The sequence below is a fragment of the Geotrypetes seraphini genome, chromosome 2 (assembly GCF_902459505.1).
Source record: "Geotrypetes seraphini chromosome 2, aGeoSer1.1, whole genome shotgun sequence".
NCBI lineage: Eukaryota > Metazoa > Chordata > Amphibia > Gymnophiona > Dermophiidae > Geotrypetes > Geotrypetes seraphini.
Genome location: NC_047085.1, coordinates 104320542 through 104341158, shown reverse-complemented (window position 1 = coordinate 104341158; position 20617 = coordinate 104320542). Strand labels below are relative to the sequence as shown.

Genomic DNA, 20617 nt, shown 5'->3' with positions numbered 1-20617 from the left:
AGTTAATCTGTTTCCTATGGAAGCTAAATAAAGGACATCCAGGTTAGTAAATTTCTGCTGGTGCTAGTATTTTAGAACAAAATTTGCTGACTTATAGCCTCTTCTGGATATCCATGTGCTGTGGTTATACAGCGTAAACAAAAAACAACAAACCATTAGAAGTTAACCTCATTGACCATTATTGGGCTGCTGCTTGTTCTTTGCATTGGATTTTGTGGATCGACTGTCCTTTTTTGTGGACCCAGCATGAAAAAGAGTAATCTCTTTTCCAGTAGATAGGTGAGACATTTTAGACAGATGGGTAATATCCCTATAGATGCTACTCCAGATTTTTCCTCTTGCCTCTACTGTACTTCACTGGGCTCTTTAGCTCCACAAGCACTGAGGGCCACCCAATACACGTGAAGTAGAGGCGCCTGTAGTAACAGGCTTAAAAAGCCAAATTGTTCTGCTCAAGAATTAAATCAAAAAGTAATGTTAACTTCCAAAAAGGTTTCAAAGGAGCTCAGAAACTACTCCTATATAGAACATATATACAAATTCTTCCCAGCCCCCAAGGGCTGACAGGCATCCAAGATTCAGCCTGGAAAAGCATAAACAGACTGAAACAGTAGGCAGGTGCAGGAAGGACAGGGCAGGAGTCTAGAAAGTCTCACCTATCTACTGGAAAATAATTTAATAGGGCAAGTACATAATCTCTTTTATCCCAGGACAAGCAGGCATGATATTCTCACATGTGGGTGACGTCATCTACGGAGCCCCGATGCGGACAGCTTTTTCAAGCAAACTTGATTGAAGATTTTAAGTTTGCTCTGCTGCTCCACGCATGCGTGCCTTCCTGCTCCATTAGAGGGCGCATCTCCCCCTCGTGGTCTCCAGTTCAAATTTTTCCGCTGAGCCTAGAAGTCGTGTATTTTTAGGCTCTGCCCCAACTGCCTTCTAGCACCGCAAATTTTTCTTGTTTTATTGATTTAGTCGCTGTGCGCATTTTTTCTGATTTTTATTCATCTGTTCCTGCTTCATTTTGACCGACCCGGAGGCTTCCGGGTCGCCGCGGCCGCGTGGCTACTTGGGCCGCGGCCAGTTTTGTTTTCTATGTCCCGGCCTTTGACCGGCTTTAAAAAGTGCACTCGGTGCGAGCGGCTTCTTTCCATCACAGACCCGCATCGCCGGTGCATCCTCTGCCTGGGGGCCGCCCATCCAACTGACTCCTGCCTCCAGTGCGCTACTTTTCAGAACCGGGCCCTCCGTCGAAGAAAAGCCCGCATGGCGGACCTTTTCGCCGCCGACCAACCCACTACCTCGGCCTCGAGGTCGGCCCCGGCCTTGGCCCCGGCCTTGACCTCAGCCCCGAATACCTCGGCACCACCTCGAGACTCGACCCCGAAGACCTCGGGACAGCAAAAAGCCTCGGCTCCGGGTAAGTCTCCTCTTCCTTCTTCAGGTTCCGCACCAGCGAAGAAGCCAGCCTCGGGGACACCGGCGACGCTTGGTGGAAGCCCCATGCTTTCAGCCCCGGCAAAGCCTTCCAAGCCTTCGGGCCGTGCCTCCACCACACGGGAATACTCTGATACGAGGTCGCCCCCGGTGGAGTGCACCGAGGCATCGGACATGCCCTCGATGCTGTCCGTGCCCGTTTTCCAGGACCTGCTCCGGGCGATGATCTCGTCGGAGCTGTCCGCTGCGCTGGCTCATCTACAACCGGCCCCGACCTCGACCTCACGTGCGCCGGACCAGCCTGAGCCTCGCGTCGAGCCCCCTCGAGGCAAAGTGCGCCAGCTTTGCCGCATTCCATCCTCCTCGGATTCCTCTCCGAGGCGCCTGAGACGCTCTCCCTCCACGGACCGCCGCGGGGCAAAGCGTCACGCTAAAACGACCGAAACCTCAAACCGCCGTACCTCTAAGAAGGCCCGGAGTTCGCCCACACTACGAGGCCGTTCACCGACGCCCCGTACAGGACCGCTGAAGGTGACTGAGTTATCACTCTCCAACCCTCACATCCTCCTAACTCCCCCTCGGACCGGAGCTCCAAGCCGAGGTCCCAGGCTTTCGCCGAGGGAGTCCGGGTCGAGGTCACCGATTCGACATCGATCCGTACCCCATACCCTGGCATCGTCTCTGAGGGGCTCCTCGAGACGACGTAGGTCCTCGACCCCGGAACACTGCCACAGTGTTTACCCGGTCTCGGAGCGCGGGTCGGAACATGAACCTCGATACTCGAGGGAAGCCTCCCCGTCCTTCTCCGCTCGACGGAGGTCTCGTTCACCGTCCCCACACGGGGCCCCGGGAACGTCCCGCCGCTCCTTCACTCGCTTTGTCCAGGACATGAGCCACGCTCTGGACTTAGACCTCCAGTCCGACTCAAGATACTCTAAAGAGTACCTGGCGGAGCTGGATTTGCCGTCACCGCCCAGAGAGTCCCTTCGCTTACCGCCCAATCCGGTACTCCAACAGGCTTTCTTCAGGAATCTGGAGACCCCCTATATGGTAACAGCTGTCCCCTCCAAAATGGAGTCCAAGTACCGTACAGTACCATACCCCGGGTTTGAGCAACCACAGCTCTCCCACCAGTCGCTGTTGGTAGAATCTTCCCTAAAAAAGGCTCACCCCTCCCGGGTCTCCGCGGCGGTCCCCCCAGGTCGAGAGGGTCGGACCCTTGACAAGTTCGGCAGAAGACTGTACCAGAACTCTATGATGGCCTCTAGGGTACAAAGTTACACTTTCACCTTCACGTCCTACTTGAAACATCTCATTGGACTGTTGGGAGCCTTTGCGACCGACCTGCCGGCCTCACGCCAAGGATCCTTTAACCTGCTCCTGGAGGTTTTCTCCAACCTACGCCTCCATTTATTTCACGCGGCCTATGATGGCTTCGAACTTTCATCCAGAGTGGCAGCCTTCGCTATCGCCATGCGCCGCCTAGCCTGGTTACGCCTCGTCGACATGGACCCTAACTTACAGGACCGGTTAGCTAACCTCCCCTGCGTGGGCAAAGAACTTTTTGATGACACTATCGAGGCAGCTACGAAACGCCTTTCGGAACACGAACGCTCGTTTGCCCCCCTCGTTCGGCAAAAGCCGAAACCGCCAGCGTCCAGGCCGTTCAGAGCCCCTCCACGCCGCTACCCTCAAAAATCTACCCCTGCCTTCTCACGGCCTCCACCCCGATGCCCGCAAGCTCACCATCGGGTTCCGCCCAAGTCCCAGCCGCCTGCGACCGCCAAACCATCCCCGTCCTTTTGACGGGATAAGCGGATGGGGGCTGGCCCCCTCCGCCACAGCCCCAGGCCTCCTTCCCATCGGGGGATGCCTCAGAGCCTTCTACCCGCGCTGGGAACAAGTCACGTCGGACGCATGGGTCCTTGGCGTGATCTCATCAGGATACTCTCTCAACTTTCGGGAAAACCCTCCAGACAATCCTCCAAGGGTGTGCCCTCCCAACCAAACTCAGTTACCCCTCCTTCTCTCAGAAGCTCGAGAACTGCTTCGCCTACGGGCAGTGGAGGTGGTTCCCCCGACCAACGGGGGAAAGGGTTCTACTCCCGTTACTTCTTGGTACTGAAGAAGACGGGAGACCTAGACTTAAGGCGACTCAACAAATTTCTGGTGAGGGAAAAGTTCCGGATGCTTTCCCTACCGATTCTCTACCCTCTCATCGACGAGGGCGATTTGATCTGCTCCCTCGATCTGAAGGAAGCCTACACACATGTTCCAGTGCACCCCACTCACCGCAAGTACCTGCGCTTTCAGGTGGGGGACCTGCACCTACAATACCGAGTCCTCCCCTTTGGCCTGGCGTCGTCACCCCGAGTCTTCACAAAGTGCCTCGTGGTGGTCGCAGCTGCCTTACGCTCACAGGGCCTCCAGGTATTCCCCTACCTGGACGACAGGCTGATCAAAGCCCCGTCCAGGGAGGGGGTTATCTCAGCGACCCAACAGACTATTATCTACCTTCAAGGTCTGGGGTTCGAGGTACTCTTCCTAAAATCCCAGCTGCGCCCCTCTCAGTCCTTACAGTTCATCGGGGCCTTGCTGGATACGGTTCGACTCCGCTCCTTCCTTCCCCCTCCACGTCAAGAGGCGTTAGTAAGTCTGAGTCGAAGGATTTCGCTGCTGATCTCGGTATCAGCTCGGCAGATGATGACTCTTCTGGGCCACATGGCCTCTACCGTCCACGTCATACCCTTCGCCCGCCTCCACCTGAGGATTCCTCAATGGACCCTGGTCTCCCAATGGCGTCAGGACCGGGTCCCAATCGACCGTCCCGTGACAGTGACTCCTTCATTGCAATGATCGCTCCTCTGGTGGGCCGACTCTTCAAATCTGTCCAAAGGTTTACTTTTTCTCGCCCCTCCACACAGCAAGGTACTCACCACGGATTCGTCGGAGTACGCTTGGGGAGCTCACCTGGATGGCCTACGCACTCAGGGGATGTGGTCAACAGAGGACCGCCGCTGCCACATCAACTGTGGTAAATCGGCCCGCCCAGCCCTGCCCCCCCCCTCTATTGACCGCTTTCCTCCTTCTCTCCTTCCCACTTCCGCTTCTTCAGTCTTGTTCGGCTGAAGATGTTGTAAATCCAATACATTGTTTGTAAATCGGCAGGTCAATGCGGATCCTAATGTAATTGTTGTGAACCGCCTAGAACTCGATGGGCATGGTGGTATATAAGAATAAAATTATTATTATTATTATTATCAACGTGCTGGAGCTTCGGGCCATCTATCTCGCCGCTGTAGCCTTTCAACATCTGCTCCACGACCGAGTGGTTGTCGTCCGAACCGACAACCAGGTAGCAATGTACTATGTAAACAAGCAAGGGGGGACGGGGTCTCGGGCCCTCTGTCAAGAAGCCCTGCGCCTCTGGAAGTGGGAAATCTCCAACAACATCTTCCTTAGAGTGGTGTACATACAAGGAGAGCGGAACTGTCTGGCAGACAGACTCAGCCGCCTCCTCCAGCCACACGAGTGGTCGCTGCACGCTCAAACCTTACGACAGGTGTTCGAGAAGTGGGGGACTCCTCAGATAGATCTGTTCACCTACCCCCTCAACCACAAACTCCCTCAATTCTGCTCCCGGATGTACTCCCCGGACCGCCTCGAGGCCGACGCCTTCCTCCTAGATTGGGAGGGAAGGTTTCTATACGCGTTTCCGCCTTTTCCTCTGATTCTGTGGACGCTGGTCCATCTCAAACCATTGCGAGCCACTATGATCTTGATTGCTCCTCGGTGGCCACGCCAGCCTTGGTTTTCCCTTCTACTTCAACTCAGTACCAGAGATCCACTGCCTCTGCCTCTGTTTCCCTCTCTGCTATCGCAGAGCCAGGGTTCGCTGTTGCATCCAAATCTTCAGTCTCTTCATCTGAATGCTTGGTTTCTCTCCCCCTGACTTCTCTCCCTGTGTCGCAATCAGTCAAGGAAATACTGGAAGCCTCGAGGAAGGCCTCGACCAGAACCTGCTATTCCCAAAAGTGGACCAGATTCTCGTCCTGGTGCTCCTCGCACGACCAGGACCCGGTGTCGGTCCCGGTCCCCCTGGTCCTGGAGTATTTGCTCCATCTTTCTCACTCCGGCCTGAAGACCAACTTCATTCGGGTACATCTTAGTGCGATTGCTGCCTTCCATCAACCCCTGGAAGGAAAAGCCCTTTCACTCCATCCCTTAGTTTCTCGTTTCATGAAAGGTCTTTTGAATGTCCACCCTCCTCTCAAACCTCCCCCGGTGGTTTGGGATCTTAATGTGGTGCTGGCTCAACTCATGAAACCCCCATTCGAGCCGTTAGACAAATGCCATCTGAAATTCCTCACTTGGAAGGTGATCTTCCTGCTCGCACTCACTTCCGCTCGACGGGTTAGCGAGTTACAGGCTCTGGTGGCGGACCCACCTTTCACTGTATTCCATCATGACAAGGTGGTCCTCCGCACTAATCCCAAGTTCTTACCTAAAGTGGTGTCTGATTTCCATCTCAACCAGTCCATCGTCTTGCCAGTATTTTTCCCCAAGCCCCACTCTCACCCCGGAGAGACGGCGCTACACACGCTTGACTGTAAGAGAGCATTGGCCTTTTACCTCCAACACACTCAGTCTCATCGGACAGTCCCACAATTGTTTTTGTCCTTCGACCCTAATCGGCTGGGTCACCCAGTTTCCAAGCGCACCTTGTCCAACTGGTTGGCTGCTTGTATTTCTTTTTGCTACGCTCAGGCTGGTCTCGCGCTGCATGGTCGAGTAAAGGGACATAAAGTCCGAGCGATAGCAGCCTCCGTAGCTTTCCTCCGGTCCACACCCATTGAGGAAATCTGCAAGGCTGCCACGTGGTCTTCAGTTCATACTTTCACCTCCCACTACTGCCTGGATATATTGTCCAGGAGCGATGGCCGTTTTGGCCAATCGGTATTGCGTAATCTATTTGCTTAAATTGCCAACTTCCCTCCATCCCTTTTTCAGTTAGCTTGGAGGTCACCCACATGTGAGAATTTCATGCCTGCTTGTCCTGGGATAAAGCACAGTTACTTACCGTAACAGGTGTTATCCAGGGACAGCAGGCATATATTCTCACAACCCGCCCGCCTCCCCGAGGTTGGCTTCTTTGCTGGTTAAGTGAACTGGAGACCACGAGGGGGAGATGCGCCCTCTAGTGGAGCAGGAAGGCACGCATGCGTGGAGCAGCAGAGCAAACTTAAAATCTTCAATCAAGTTTGCTTGAAAAAGCTGTCCACATCGGGGCTCCGTAGATGACGTCACCCACATGTGAGAATATACATACTGTCTGTCCCTGGATAACACCTGTTACGGTAAGTAACTGTGCTTTTCCAGTGCAATAGGTGAGACATTCTAGACAGATGGGACATACAAAAGCAGTCCCCAGAAAGCTAGGGTGGGCTTGCTGCACCGACCCTTAAGACCGAAGACCCAAAATCAGAGTCTTGTCTTGCCACCACATCCACTCTGTAAAACTTGGCAAACATGTGAAAAGAAGACCACATTGCCGCTCTGCAAATCTCCTCATGGGAGACAGGTCTAGCTTTGGCCCACAAAGAAGCTACACTCCTGGTCGAATGCGCCTTGACAGAACAGGGGACTATTTCTCAGAAAGAATGTAGGCTGATGAAATGGCTTTACGGACGATTGGTCAAAAATTGAACTTTAAAAAATTTCATTATATTAATGAGATTGATCAGGGTCAACATGTAAGATGTGGGGGGTGTCAGTGGTGCGATGAAACAATAGAAGGGGGCAATGGGAAGTTCCTTTTCCCTGTAGAGCAAAAATAACATCAGAGCTACTCAAAGCACTACTCAAGGACAAAGGACTCAAATATATAAAGCTATAAAAACATAGGAGCTGCCATACTGGATCAGCCCGCAGGTCCATCAAGCTCAGAATCCTGTTTCCAACAGTGGCCAACCCAGATTACAAGTACCTACTGATTTCTGTTGCTCCTCCTACTAAGCTTAAGCTGCACAATACAGACAATTTTATAATTTTTGAGTCTTCAGCCTAGATTTCTGTATAGATTTCTGATGTAGAGAGGTAAATCTGGGAGTTGTCAGCATTGAGGTGATATTGAAAACCATGAGAGAACAGAGCACCAAGGGAAAGAGTACAGATGGAGAAAAAAGGAATTCCCAGGACAGAGCCCTGGGATACCATGACTGATAGGGGGATAGCAGTGGAAGAAGATCCGTCACTGCATACACTAAAGGTATGATGTGAGATATATGAAGAGATAAGGGTTTCAACGTATCCTCAACGATGCCACCTAGATTCTTTTCCTGGGTAGTGACTCCTAGCATGGAACCTTATATCACATAGCAACATCCATTTGAACTCATGACAATATGGCTTTTATTATTTTTCTGAACTCTTTTTTAAAAATTTTTCTCAACACCAGTTTGATCCATATTCTGTGTGCACATGCTTAAGAAATGTATAGTTTCTGACTGTTTGTGGTTGCTATAATTTAAATTAATAAGAATAAAACAGCACCCCGGATGGCAGGAAAATAGGTAAAGGACTCTTGCTCAACTTGAAGGACCTAGAATTTTGTGATTAGCATTTATTAGAATATCAAAGACTCATGCAGTTGGAAAGAGAGCTGTTCAAACAGGATTATGAAGACATAAAACCTACTTTACCTAAGGTTTTTGAAATTATTATTAGTCTATCTCGGTACTTGGTTGAATGGCAAACTGGATTTCCTCTAAGGTCCAATTTCCACAGTTTATTCCATTTGCTCAAGATGAATTCCAGGTCCTAAAATGAAGAAAAGATAAAAATAATTTAATCAATCCCATACTATTCCAAGAAGACATAATTAATATGTGTAAAACTATTTGTATGCTCTCTATAGACAAGTAGCTACACACTGGTGATGTCATCCAATAGCATCATGGATGGAACGGCTCCCCTAAAGCTCAGAAAGGCTTGGAAAGGGGCCCTTCTGAGCATGTACTTGTAAACGCCCCCCCCCCCTGCCAATCCATTTCCTCTCCAGTAAATTGTTTCTTTCATCTTGCCTCATGAAAGGAATTTTCTGCTCTCCTCACAGCACACCACAATGAAACATGACCAACAGAAAACCAGGCCATAGCATGGAGACCATTATGAGCTACTTTTTGAGTGAAATCCTTAAAACACTATATAATGGTTATATTGCATTAACTATTTCATTCGATTTGGCGTTCATTTCGATATGATACATCATCAGCTTCTTCTGGATAGATTATCATTTCTAGGAATTTAGTCTACCGTACTAAACTAGTTTAAGACGTTTCTCTGGGACTGAACTTTTTTAGTATTGAGAGAATCTTTTTCTAATAATTACAGCTTATCCTGTGGGGTACCTTAGGGATCAGCACTTCTTCAATCTTGTTTAATATTTTCATTGCCCCTCTGATAGTGCTAATTCAAGAATTTGGGATGAAAATTTACTGTTATGCAGATGATATCATAATAGTGGCCAAGCTTATTTCCCTTACTTTAGATCTCGGAGAGGCTCGAGCCTGCATTTCAAAGGCAGAACAACAGTTGACAGGGATAAATTGATATTAAACATTGAAAAATGAACCCTATGTTGCATTACTGGACAATGCTCCCAGTTTTCCATTTAGTAGCTAAATATTCCTGAACATATGTATGTGTAAATAACACGATAGGGAATTTCCAGCAGCTGGACAAATGCAAAGTGGTACACATTAGGAAGAATAATCCAAATCATAGTTTACGGATACTAGGGTCCACCTTGGGAGTCAGCGATCAAGAAGATCTGTGTGTTATCATGGACAATATGCTGAACAACCTTCTGCCCAATGTGCGGCAGCGGCCAAGAAAGCAGACAAGATGCTAGGAATTATTAGAAAAGGGGTGGTAAACAAGACTAAGAAAGTTATAATGCCTAAGTATCACTCAATGGTGCGATCTCACCTTGCATTCAGTTCTAGTCTCCTTATCTCCAAAAAAATATAGTGGTACTAGAAAAGGTTCAAAGAAGAACGACCAAGATGATAAAGAAGATGGAACTCGTCTCATATGAAGAAAGACTAAAGAGGTTAGGGCTCTTCAGCTTGGAAAAGAGATGGCTGAGGAGAGATATGATTGAAGTCTACAAAATCCTGAGTGGTGTAGAACGGGTATAATGGATTGATTAGTTACTGCATCAAGATTTACAAAGACTTGGGGGACACTCGACATTACAGAGTAATACAGTGGAACCTTGGTTTACGAGCATAATTCGTTCTAGAAGTATGCTTGTAAACCAAATTGCTCGTATATCAAAGCGAGTTTCCCCATAGGAATGAATAGAAACTCGCTTGATTCATTTCCCCCCCCCCCCGCCCCGAGGCCACCGGCGCTGCTCCATACCCCCCCCCCAAGAACCGACATCACCCCCCCGAGATCTGGCATCCCCCTGTGATCCAGCATCCCCCCGCTTGCATCCCCCCCACCCCCCCACGATCCGGCAACTCCTGCCAAACACCCAAACAGCATCCCTTACCCCGATTTAGCACCGGCACCAGCATCAACGCACAGGACATGCCGGTGCCGGTACCTGAAGATCCTCCCTCTTGGCTGAGCTAGGCCTTGAGCATCTGCGCATGCTCAAGGCCTTCTGGTCTCGCTCTCTCCGAGATTCTCAGCCAAGAGGGAGGATCTTCGGGTACCGGCTTGTCCTGTGCGTTGGTTCTGGTGCCAAATTGGGGTAAGGGATGCTGTTTGGGTGCTCAGCGGGGGATGCTGGATCATGGGAAAGCCAATGTGAGCGGGGGGATGCCGGATCGCGGGGGGGGGGGAAGCCGGATCATGGGGGGGGGGGGCACTCGCAAATCGAGTCAAGGCTCAGTTTGCGAGGCACGATTTGCGGGAATGTTTTGCTCATCTTGCAAAATACTCACAAACCGAAGTTTGATTGTACTTTTAAAATTAATTGTAGGAAATATTTTTTCACTCAGAGAATAGTTAAGCTCTTGAATGCATTGCCAGAGGATGTAGTAAGAGCAGCTAATGTTGCTGGTTTAAAAAAAAGGTTTGAACAAGTTCCTGTAGGAAAAGTCCATAAACTGCTATTGAGACAGACATGGGAGAAGCCACTGCTTGCCTTGGATCGATGACATGCAATGCTGCTCCTATTTGGGTCTTTGCCAGGTACTTGTGGCTCGGATTGGCTTCCATGAAGACAGGGCTAGATGAACTATTGGTGGGCTAGATGAACTATTGATAGGCTAGATGAACTATTGGTCATACCCAGAAAGGCTATTCTTATGTTCTTATTTTTCCCCAAAGATGCCAAGTCATGATTACCATCACATGATCTGAAATAGCATAAGGGCCAATTTCCGACAAGCTAATGTTTGCTAGATTAGCTGATGATGTTAATAAGTGATCTCTTCTAGATTGTGTTGAATGTGTCTGGGATAACAGAGTAAAATCTTGCTCTGTGGTATAAAACCCACCAAACTTCAATCAAGTCATGGAATTGGCAAAAAGTTGGGAGCCCCCTTGGGGTGAGATGTTATAAATGACCAAGGGATGTGATCTGTCCGTTTGTGGGTCCCAAACCATACTGAAATCGCCTCCTATAAAAATTAGGAGATGGGCTGCATTTAGAAATGTTGTATAGAGTTTCTTGTAAATGGACTTATCATATTGGTTAGGTGCAAAACTAAGAACATAAGAACAGCCTTAATGGGTCAGACCAATGGTCTATCAAGCAGAGTAGCCCGTTCTTAAGGTGGCCAATCCTGGTCCCTAGTACCTGGCCAAAACCCAAAGAGTAGCAACATTCAATGCTACTGATCCAGGGCAAGCAGTGGCTTCCCCCATGTCTTTCTCAATAACAGACTATGAACTTTTCCTCCAGGAAATTGTCCAAACCTTTCTTAAAACCAATAACGCTAGCCGCTCTTACCATAATCTCTGGCAATGCATTCCAGAGCTTAACTATTCTCTGAGTGATAAAATATTTCCTCCTATTGGTTTTAAAAATATTTCCCTGTAACTTCATCGAGTGTCCCCTAGTCTTTGTAAATTTTGGCAGTGGTGCTCCTTTCCCGCCCTCATCTCTGCCCCCCCATTTCGTCCCGATCCCTCCTGTTGCACACGCCCCTCTTTCCCTTGTACCTCTAGTTGAAGTTGTTGCTCGCGGTGGTCAACAATGTGCTTCTCGCAATCCCGTTGGCTCTCCCTATAACGTCGCTTCCTATGCACGGCACCTGAAAGCGACATCAGTGGGAGAGCCGACGGGATCGCGAAGAGCACGTTGACTGATGCAAACCACTTCAACTTGAGAATTAGGTTCATTTCAACTTTTTCATAAAAACTTTAAAACATGGTTATTCTCTAAATTGTAAACTCATGATCTTTTTTATATTTTTTAATTGATGTAAACCGAGTCGAGCTTTATTATATGAAGATGACCCGGTCTATAAATCTGTTTTAATTTAGTTTTGTTTAGAGGTATGGGGGAAGAGAATGGGGGTGCACACGTGGAGGGGAGGAATGGAAAGAAGCAGAGAGGATGAAGAGGAGTGCTGGCGCCCCCACCAACATGGCACCTAGGACGGACCGTTCCCCTCACCCCCCCTTACTACACCATTGGGTACACCAGGGGTGTCCAACCTTTTGGCTTCCCTGGGCCATATTGGCTGAAAAAAATTTATCTGGGGGCCGCACAAACGCACAAACACTGCAGCAAGACAGAGGAGAGAGCCGGAAAGACGGTAAACACCCGGGGGCAGCAGAGGAAAACACTGCATTGTCCTCAACCGGGGCCGCACAAAATACTTCATGGGGCCGCAGGTTGGACACCCCTGGGGTACACCCTTGATACTAGTTAGTTTTGACACTGAAAAAGCATTTGATTAAGTTCATTGGGTCTTTTTATTTGCAGTTTTGGAGGCATATGGCTTTACATGTAGGTATCAAAACTGGATTAGAGTCCTGTACTTTGTTTCTATATCTACTGATTAACAACAGTCATACAGACCCGTTTTAAGATACAGAGGGGAACTAGACAGTTTGTGCTAACTTTGGACCTGTTGGTCTGAGACATTCTTGCCAATCCTGAGATCAAGGGTAAAAAGATCGAAGATCATGTCTTTAAAATTGCATCATCTGCTGACAACATTTTGGTCCATTTATCAGAACTGGAGAAGCCCCTAGCAACTTTATAAGAAACGTTTAAAGAACATGGGAGATTTTGCTGGATTCAAGTTGAACTTGGATAAATTGGAAACATTACCATCCTCAGAGGAGGTAATACAAATCTAGAGGTCCCTTTCCACTGCAACGGGCATGCCACTCGTTTAAATATTTGAGAATTCAACTCTCAATGAATACCTGTATTCTCTGAACATCACCAAATTGCTGAACCATACACTTTCTCAACTGAAAGACTGGAAGAATCTGCCTTTATCTCTTATGGTCATATTTCCTAGATGGCTTTACGTGTTACAAGTACTCCCTCTGTGATTACTACACAAAGATGTGAAGAACCTTATAGTATGATATCCAAATTTTGTTGGAACTATAAGAAACCTAAAATAAAGGTCTCTTTACTGATAGGTAATTGGGTAGTGAGTGCAACTGAACTTCCCAAATTTTAGTTGTACAACTAGGCCTGTTTGTTATATAATCTTAGAGACTGGCCCTTTGGAGACCTTGCATTCGCTTTTGCATTTCCTGCCCTCAAACTTCCTAACGATTTTCGGCCTTTAAAAGATGTATGGGCAATTTTAGTCACTAGGCTGGGAGATACAGCCTTTATTACAGACCAATTACCTCTTTGTAGTAACAATCTGTTCTGTTCAGGTATGGAGAATGAGAAATTTTCGAGATGGGTAGAGGTAGGACTCACTAAGGGGAAGATTCTCAAAACCTAACATGCCTTTAATGCAGTCACTAAAACTACTCCAGCCAGTTTAGCAGGGCAGTATTTTACTGGCCAATTATCAGAACAGCTCACCATGGTCTTTTCTGAGCTTCCTAGCTGCCTCCAACTCTGCCATGCAAATGTAGTACAACAAAGTCATTAATATTAAAATTAGCACTCCGGGCGATTCTCTATCATCGCTGGGTGATTTCCTAACCTCACTGTAGTACATTTGGTTGAGTGGAAGGCGACAGAGGGTAGTGATCAATGTTAACAAAGGGATCAGAAACTTTTAATACACCCAGTACACTGATGCCAAGGAGATATTTAAAACAAACGCCTCTATCATATCCCATCTTTCCCACCTTTCTTCCAGAGATATACTGTATATTGAGTTCTATAAGTTTGTCCCCATATCCTTTATAACAAAGACCAATAACCAATTTTTTAGTGGCCCTCTGGATCAACTCTATCCTATTTATATTTTTTTACAAAGGTCATCTCTGGACCGACTCCATCCTAATTATATCTTTTTGTAAAAGTTACTCTCTCTAGTAAATACTTTGAACTAAATATTCACAAATAGTCTATCAATACAAACTAAAAGCAAGCTGTCTTTTGAAATGACTAAGTTAAAAAAAACCAGTCTAAACTGAGGCTGCCTGTGCCTAAGAGCTGTGCTTTATACTGATACTATAGCAATTTTAAAATAGTCCCTTTAAATGCTGGCCTATGAACTAGGACAGAGACTTTCTATACTAAGCAAAAACCATCTCTTAAACTCCCTCACTGGTAAAAACCTGTTTGGCAACAAGGTTTAGGATATCATCAATGTCATTAAAGACCATGGCAACACTCTCCAAACTCTCACCTCTAAAAATCTAGAACAGGGCTGCCCAAGTCCGGTCCTCAAGATCTACTGGCAGGCCAGGTTTTCAGGAAATCCATAATGAATATGCATGAGAGAGATTTGCCTGCACTGCCTTCTTGGTATGCAAATCTCTCTCTCATGCATATTCATTGTGGATATCCTGAAAACCTGGCCTGCCAGTAGATCTCGAGGACCGAACTTGGGCAGCCCTGGTCTAGAACATCACCTAGAGATCACAGGAAATGCAATTCTACCAATCATATTATTATAGCAGCCCCAGATGGCAGATGTAATAATGCCTCACTTAACAACTATATCAGCATACTTTTCAACAAAGATCATGCCTAAGAGAACAGAGGCATCAAACACAACCCACCCCTTAATCCAGCAAGGATGCACCTGCCTTCTGATTACACAGTATCAATGACTTAAAAGCAAGTGGGGGGTACCATCACATTTATTCTCTACCATCTGGGTTGCTTCATCAGATTCCTCTCACCTCTCCTCAACATCTATTTCCCTTTCCTCAAGACATCTAAACATCCAATTACAGTCCTTCTTGTGGATCTTGACTCTCTACTACAGTTGAGAGTGATAGATCCTATCTCTCTCACAAAGATCAACCAAAGATGCTACTCCCTGAGAAAACAGAGGATCTCCGCCCCATCACAGACCTTTGAAAAGTCAACTGAATCATCTGTAAGCAGAAGTTTTGGATGCACTCCCAGGGGATCATTCTCCCCGTCCTACTTTCTTGGATTTCCAGGATGCATGCATGCATGCATATACCAATCCACCAGGCCAGTGCTGCCCTGAAGGCTGTGTAAGTGGTGCGGCTACACAAGGTGCAAGGGAGACAAAGGTGCAAAAATCAATCCCCATCCATTGTCTCCTTGCTTGGTTGTGGCACAGTGGGTGGGATGGAGCACTAGGGGAGCATATTGCACAGGTGTGATTCTGGTTTGAAACACTCCTGCACCAGGCAGAGAGGAAATACCTAAGCTTATTTGTCAGGGACAGGCTATACAAATATTGACTTCTCCCATTCAGTTTATCCTTGGCATCCAAGTCTTCACCAAGTGTATTGCAGTGGCAGTGGTGCATATCTGCAAGAAAAGGATATGCATCTTCCCCTACTTAGATGATTGGCTTATAGTGGGGTCTACATGGCTAGAAACTAAAGTCCCTATACTACAGATAGCTACTACAGGCTCTTGGCTTAATCATCAATACCTTCAGTTCTCACAGTCACTGGAATTCATTGGAGAGGACATCTAAATGGGCAGACATGACAGCCTCTTGCCTACTGCACTTCATCCTCTAAAAGAGATATGGCCAAAACCTTTCTATGTATCTTAAGGCATCTAGAAGCTGTCATATATGGATCCTATTAATCAAACTACAAATTCACCCTACAGAAATGATGGAACCAAAATACACAGCCCTCATCACATCAGATGACTCAAGACAATCTCTCTCAAGGCGCACTGTTCCACCAGCCCCAACTCCCAATTGACACTCACAAAGGATGCTTCTTCCAATAGCTTGAATTAAAAAAAATTGATATGGTGACTCCTCACCAGGTGCCTTTCATCTTTAGGTGCAGGAGATCATAGAAGAGAGGTGGGCAGATTTATGTGAATGACTTATCATACTGGCTATGCTATTAGGGCAATGTTCCCTCCGGCCTATCCATCCTTATCCTATCAGTAGAGATGATGAAAAGATAACCCTGTCCTCTCTCCATCTCTCTCAGGAGGTGCACAAGGAGAAAGTGAGGTTATTTACCTGTAATGGGGGGGAGGATCCCTGACCAGGAGGATAAGAGGATAGGCCAACCACACAAACCTCCCACTTCCCCTCTATACCCTCCTGCATCTACAGACAAAAGGCACTTGGTCTCCTAGCAAAAAGAGTCACTATATCAACTTCTTGGAACTCAGGGCCACTGAATATGTTCTCAGACATTTAGCCCTTGGATTACAGGCAAGGTACTCCACATTCAGATAGATAACCAAGTAGCAATGTTTTATGTTAACAAAAGGGGAGGGGGTTTGGGCTCTGTCAAGCTCTAAAGGGAATCCTAGAGGAAAAGTTTATTAAAACATATTATCCAAGTAGATATAGGAAAGCCATCACTTATTCCCAGAAATGAGCTATGGAATCTGCTGGCTACTCAAGAAATGGACTGGGCAATATCAAAGGCAAAATGCTGGGCTTGATGAAATTTAGTCTCACTTAATATGACTTTTCTTATATTCTTATGTAGAATGAATTCAATAATCAACTTCAACTGCTGGGAAATAAAATGGCTTTCACCCCTTAACTAGGTTTTTTATTTTTCAAATAATTCTATTTAGATTTCACATTTTAAAAAGCAGTTTATTATTGTGGGATTAAGACTGAAATTAATCAAAGGGGCAAGAAAATTGTATATTATTAAGAAGCACCAATTTGGTATAGCAGAACTTTGATTAATATACCTTTTAGTCCTGTAGATTTTTGTTAACTATTACTCACTTGATAAATGACCCAGAACACACTTCATCCAGTTTATGTTTATCTAAGAATACATGAATCCTCTGCTGAAATATGATTACCTCTTTGGATACACTCTAGTTATGCATTGCTTTCCTGTCTGTAATAAAGTGTTCTCACTTTACAATCCCTCAAAGAGCAGCAGTAGAGGGATCAGACACTTTTTAGGGGCATTCTTGTTTGATAAATGATCCTGTCATTCTATCGCTTAGAGGTCTGTTGCACAGAACAAAAGAGCAAATTATATTCCACATACAGTACCACAAGAGTTATCTGTTGCATTCACAATAGCCCTGTACAAAATTAAAAATGACCATTTATGAATCTGTAGTTGACCACTGCTTTCCAGTATTTATTGGAAATGTCTACCTCAACTGTACTAATTATGTCTATGGCAGCAATTTATCAACAGCTTGATTGCCTGTCAAAATCTATTTGAGAAAATCTATAATTTATATTTTTTGTCCCTCACTAAATAGTGAGAAGAATTAATTCATCTTTTTGGACATGCTCTTCCAGTAATCAATACTGGGCAGAGGACAAATAAATCAAAATCTTAGAAAACATGAAAGACTGAGGACAGCTATGTTATCTGAATCAAAACAATAACAGAGATATCATCTTTTCTGTTTAATGTACAGTTAGCTATAGAGACATGAATTTATCACCCTAAATTTTTGCAGATGGAGCAAATAAGAAAAAAACAGCCTGGACAAAGATTATATTGAAAGCTAAATCTTTAAATCTACATTGAAACTGCACCATGTAATTAGTTGAATCCACATGCATTGCTAACTTTGAAAATTTGTACTGTACAAATGTCTTATATTCAGTCTAAGAATCTTTTCTGTGATGTAAGCATTGTTTTCATGTTCTGTGAAAAGAGGAATCATCTCTAGTGAGGCAGTTGACACACTGCTGATATAATGTGGTAAATAAAGAGATTAGGTTCTTACCTTGATAATATCTTTTCCAGTAGATAGGGATTGTATGCAGAACCATAGTGTTATCTATCTGTGCAGAAGATGTCAATCACAGCTGTTCAACTCCTCCTCCTTCTTCACAGTCTCTACTGCTTTCTTCAGTTTGTACCAAAGCAGGCAATAGCCCTACAGAAGAAGACAGGTGGCTACAAGAACTATTGCTCCCATTTGATATGCTATTCAGGAGATCATGTGGCCCAGGGGTGCCCAAAAGGTTAATCGTGATCAACCAGTAGATTGGAAAGGCAATGTGAGTCGATCACAGAGCCCATTCCAGGCTCTGCGAACATTTGCATTGTCTTTGCGTTCTGTTCTCCCTGCTTCCCCGATGCCAGGCCAGGTGCATACAAGCGCCAGGCCTACAACCTTCCCCCCCCCCAATGTCAATTCTTTTTTATTTATTTACCATTTTCAAATTAATACTATCAAGTATAAACTTGTACAGAAAGCAAATTAAGTGTGAAATTATTATAAAAACAAATATAAGGGAAAAAATACATGCTTAAATTCAGCTCAAGTCCTCAATTCAAAATAAGATCCAAGACGTAACATAACAGGATCTTAAAGGAAAAAAATAATAAGAAAAAGAAGAAACAAGACTAATCTGGTTGAAGTCAAGCCACCCCATTACAATACTTTAATATAGGGCTTACATACTTAGAATTTATCTTTTTCCTTTTCCAGTCACGATAACGATAGGAAAGTTGTTAGCTGGAAGGGTTCGAAGAAGATATACTTTTGAGAGTAATAATGCACAACACATTTACATGGGTGATGTAAATAAAATGTCGCCCCTAAGGCCAAAACTCCAGGTTTTAATAACAAAAATTCCCTTCAACGCCTTTGGGTTTCCCTGGCCAAATCTGGATACATTTGTACTTTCAATCCTAAAAATTCCTTCTGCTTATGTTTAAAGTAAATTTTCATCAGCCAATTTTTATCTGGCGCCATAGCCACCATCAATAGTAAAGTCGCTGGTATTAACGACTCTTTATCAGAAAGCTCAAGCAATGCAGTTACATTCCAATCTGGAGAAATTTCTTGCTGCTGATTTTGCAATTTATCAGGCAAATAATAAACCTGAGATAGAGGGGGGTAAAACCTCCTCTGCAATATCCAAAGCCTCTAGCACAGGGGTGCCCACACTTTTTGGACTTGCGAGCTACTTTTAAAATGACCAAGTCAAAATGATCTACCAACAATAAAATTTAAAAAAACACATAGCACACTGTACGCAGAGAAAATTTTAATTATAATTTATATTCTGTGGGTTTTCAAAGAGATCAAGGCAGATGAATTTATGCAATGTCACCTCAGTAACAACTATACAAAAATAGACAAATATACCTCCTCCCTTTTTACTAAACCGTGATAGAGGTTTTTAGCGTAGAGAGCTACGCTGAATGCCCTGTGCTGCTCTCGATGCTCATAAGCTCCCTACACTAAAAAACGCTGTTGAAGTTTAATAAAAGGAGGCCATAGTGCAAAATATAGATAGCAGATATAAATTTTCAAAACGGACACATTTTGATCAATAAATTGAGAATAAAATCATTTTTCCTACCTTTGTTGTTTGGTGATTTCATGAGTCTCTGGTTGCACTTTCTTCTTCTGACTGTACATTCAATATTTCTTCCCTTCTTTCAGCCTCCTGTATGCTTCTTCTCCTCCAGACCTCATTCGCTCCCCCAACTTTTTCTTCCTCTCTCCCTGCCCCCTCCCCTTTCTTTCTTTCTTTCTTTCTATCTTTCTCTCTCCATGCCCCCTTTCTGTCTGTCTCCCTGTCTTTCTCTCTCCATGCTCCCTTTTTTTTTCCCCCAGAGGTAAACAATATTTTAATAGTTTAAAAGGATGTACACAACAAAACAATCTTGTGTATGGTTTCCTCTGTCCTTTTTGAGGTGCCCTACTGGTCACAGTTTTTTGATTGCTGCATCAATATCTGGAATCTGCTCCTTCAGCTGGCTCCACTGATCAGGAAATAAAACAATTCCTGAAACATGTTCCCTTCAGTACTGTCTTCCTGTGGATTCTTAGCAGAAGCCTTTATTTCCTTTGCAACTCTCTGGAGAAGGTTCTTTCTTTCTCTTCTTCCTCTCACGTCTATTATCTGAGTCACTGCAAGAGCTGGATGAGCTCAAGTTCTCTTTGGTCTTAGGCATTCTAAGCCAAAAGCCCTCACCAATACCTTCATTCACACTGCGTCGAAAAACCAGAACAGACCTCTGTACAGACCAACGCTATCTCCATGCTCCCTTTCTGTCTGTCTCCTTGCCTTTCTTTCTATCTCCCTGCCCTCTCCTTTCTTTCTTTCTCCCTCCCTGCCCTCCCCCAAGCCACCACCATCGGCCATCAGGGAACCGGCCGCTACCGTAAAGAGGGTGATGAAGCGCTGGGCCGACCAACCTACCCTTCCCGACGTCAATTCTAATGTCATAGAGGAAGTTCCGGGCCAGCCAGGCAGCGATTGGCTGGCCCGGAACTTCTTCTCCGACATCAGAATTGACATCGGGTGAAGAAAGTTGGTCAGCCCTGCGCTTTAGCGTCCTCTTTACAGGGTCGGGAAGCAGGTAGAACAGAAGGCAATGCGAGTCTGTCACGGAGTCCAAGATGGGCTCTGCGATTGACTTGCATTGCCTTTGCGATCTACTGGTCTATCGCGATCGACCTTTTGGGCACCCCTGCTCTAGCATATATCTCTATAACATTTCCCTAGGAGTAAACATAGTATTCCTAGGGAAATTAACCAATCATATTATTAGATCAGGATAAGTTCTCCAAAAATTCCAATTTTCTTCAAAGGTTTGTATTGGCCTTTATCAGAGTTTCTTGAATATTTTTAGACATAGTTATTTC

General features: G+C 45.6%; 1 protein-coding gene across 3 annotated transcripts in view; it reads right to left on the bottom strand.

Annotated features, from left to right (window-relative positions):
• The window catches only part of PPP1R42 (protein phosphatase 1 regulatory subunit 42), a 107783-nt gene that overhangs the window by 27350 nt on the left and 59816 nt on the right, over positions 1-20617 (bottom strand). For all 3 annotated transcript variants that reach the window (XM_033935138.1, XM_033935140.1, XM_033935139.1), the window contains exon 6: positions 8139-8256. In XM_033935138.1, the coding sequence (XP_033791029.1) occupies positions 8139-8256 (118 nt within the window). The remainder of the gene's footprint in view (positions 1-8138; positions 8257-20617) is intronic.